Source organism: Lottia gigantea (assembly GCF_000327385.1).
Source record: "Lottia gigantea unplaced genomic scaffold LOTGIsca_178, whole genome shotgun sequence".
Taxonomy (NCBI): domain Eukaryota; kingdom Metazoa; phylum Mollusca; class Gastropoda; family Lottiidae; genus Lottia; species Lottia gigantea.
The window spans coordinates 191,535-192,725 of NW_008708276.1; the positions used below are offsets into that span (position 1 = coordinate 191,535).

At 44.2% G+C, this 1,191-nt stretch overlaps 1 protein-coding gene across 1 annotated transcript; it reads left to right on the plus strand.

Moving 5' to 3' along the window:
* Positions 1 to 594: 594 nt before the first annotated feature.
* Positions 595 to 858, plus strand: LOTGIDRAFT_142285 (hypothetical protein; the record flags this gene model as incomplete). The annotated part of the gene is made up of 1 exon (XM_009052013.1): positions 595 to 858. A coding segment is annotated over one exon (264 nt), but the record flags the coding sequence as incomplete, so codon positions are not given.
* Between the last annotated feature and the right edge of the window lie 333 nt (positions 859 to 1,191).

Genomic DNA, 1,191 nt, shown 5'->3' on the forward strand with positions numbered 1-1,191 from the left:
TAAGTTATGAAATGAAATGAATGGAGTTTTACATCCTTCTTTTCTGCACAGTGTGGGCTAATGACACGATGTGGTATAATGACACGATGTGGGATAATGACACGATGTGGACTAATGACACCATGTGGGCTAATGACACCTTGTGGGCTATACACCATGTGGGCTATACACCATGTGGGCTAATGACACGATGTGGGCTAATGACACGATGTGGGATAATGACACCATGTGGGCTAATGACACCTTGTGGGCTATACACCATGTGGGCTATACACCATGTGGGCTAATGACACGATGTGGGCTAATGACACGATGTGGGATAATGACACCATGTGGGCTAATGACACCATGTGGGCTAATGACACCTTGTGGGCTAATGACACCATGTGGGCTAATGACACCTTGTGGGCTAATGACACCATGTGGGCTATACACCATGTGGACTAATGACACGATGTGGGATAATGACACCTTGTGGGCTAATGACACCATGTGGGATAATGACACCATGTGGGCTAATGACACCTTGTGGGCTAATGACACCTTGTGGGCTAATGACACCATGTGGGCTAATGACACCATGTGGGCTATACACCATGTGGACTAATGACACCATGTGGGCTAATGACACCATGTGGGCTAATGACACCATGTGGGCTAATGACACCATGTGGGCTAATGACACCTTGTGGGCTAATGACACCATGTGGGCTAATGACACCATGTGGGCTATACACCATGTGGACTAATCACACCATGTGGGTTAATGAAGACGGGCAACGCCATGCTGGGTGCAATGAGGAAAATTTTGCCAGGACAACGGCATTAGTGTGCCCTTCTTCGATTTCCAACTGTTGAGGGATCTTTAAAGTGCACAGCCTGTAGCACACAGGGCCTCGGTTTATTGTTAAATTCGAACGACTAGACGCTTTTTCCATGTCAGCCCCTATAACCTGCAACACTGACAAGGGTAAACCAGGTTATGGGAGTGGCAGTAATTCAGACGGAGTTTTGGGAGCCAATCGAATTAAAACGAGATTACAAATTAGTTTCTTTTTTGTTTTCTGACATTTTTATCTCTGTTTCTCTATACTTGTTTTCATTATGAAATACTTACTCACTTATAATTGATAGTATTTGGTTTTTTTAATTGTAAAGTTGTGTTTTGCTATCTCACCATTCAATATGAAT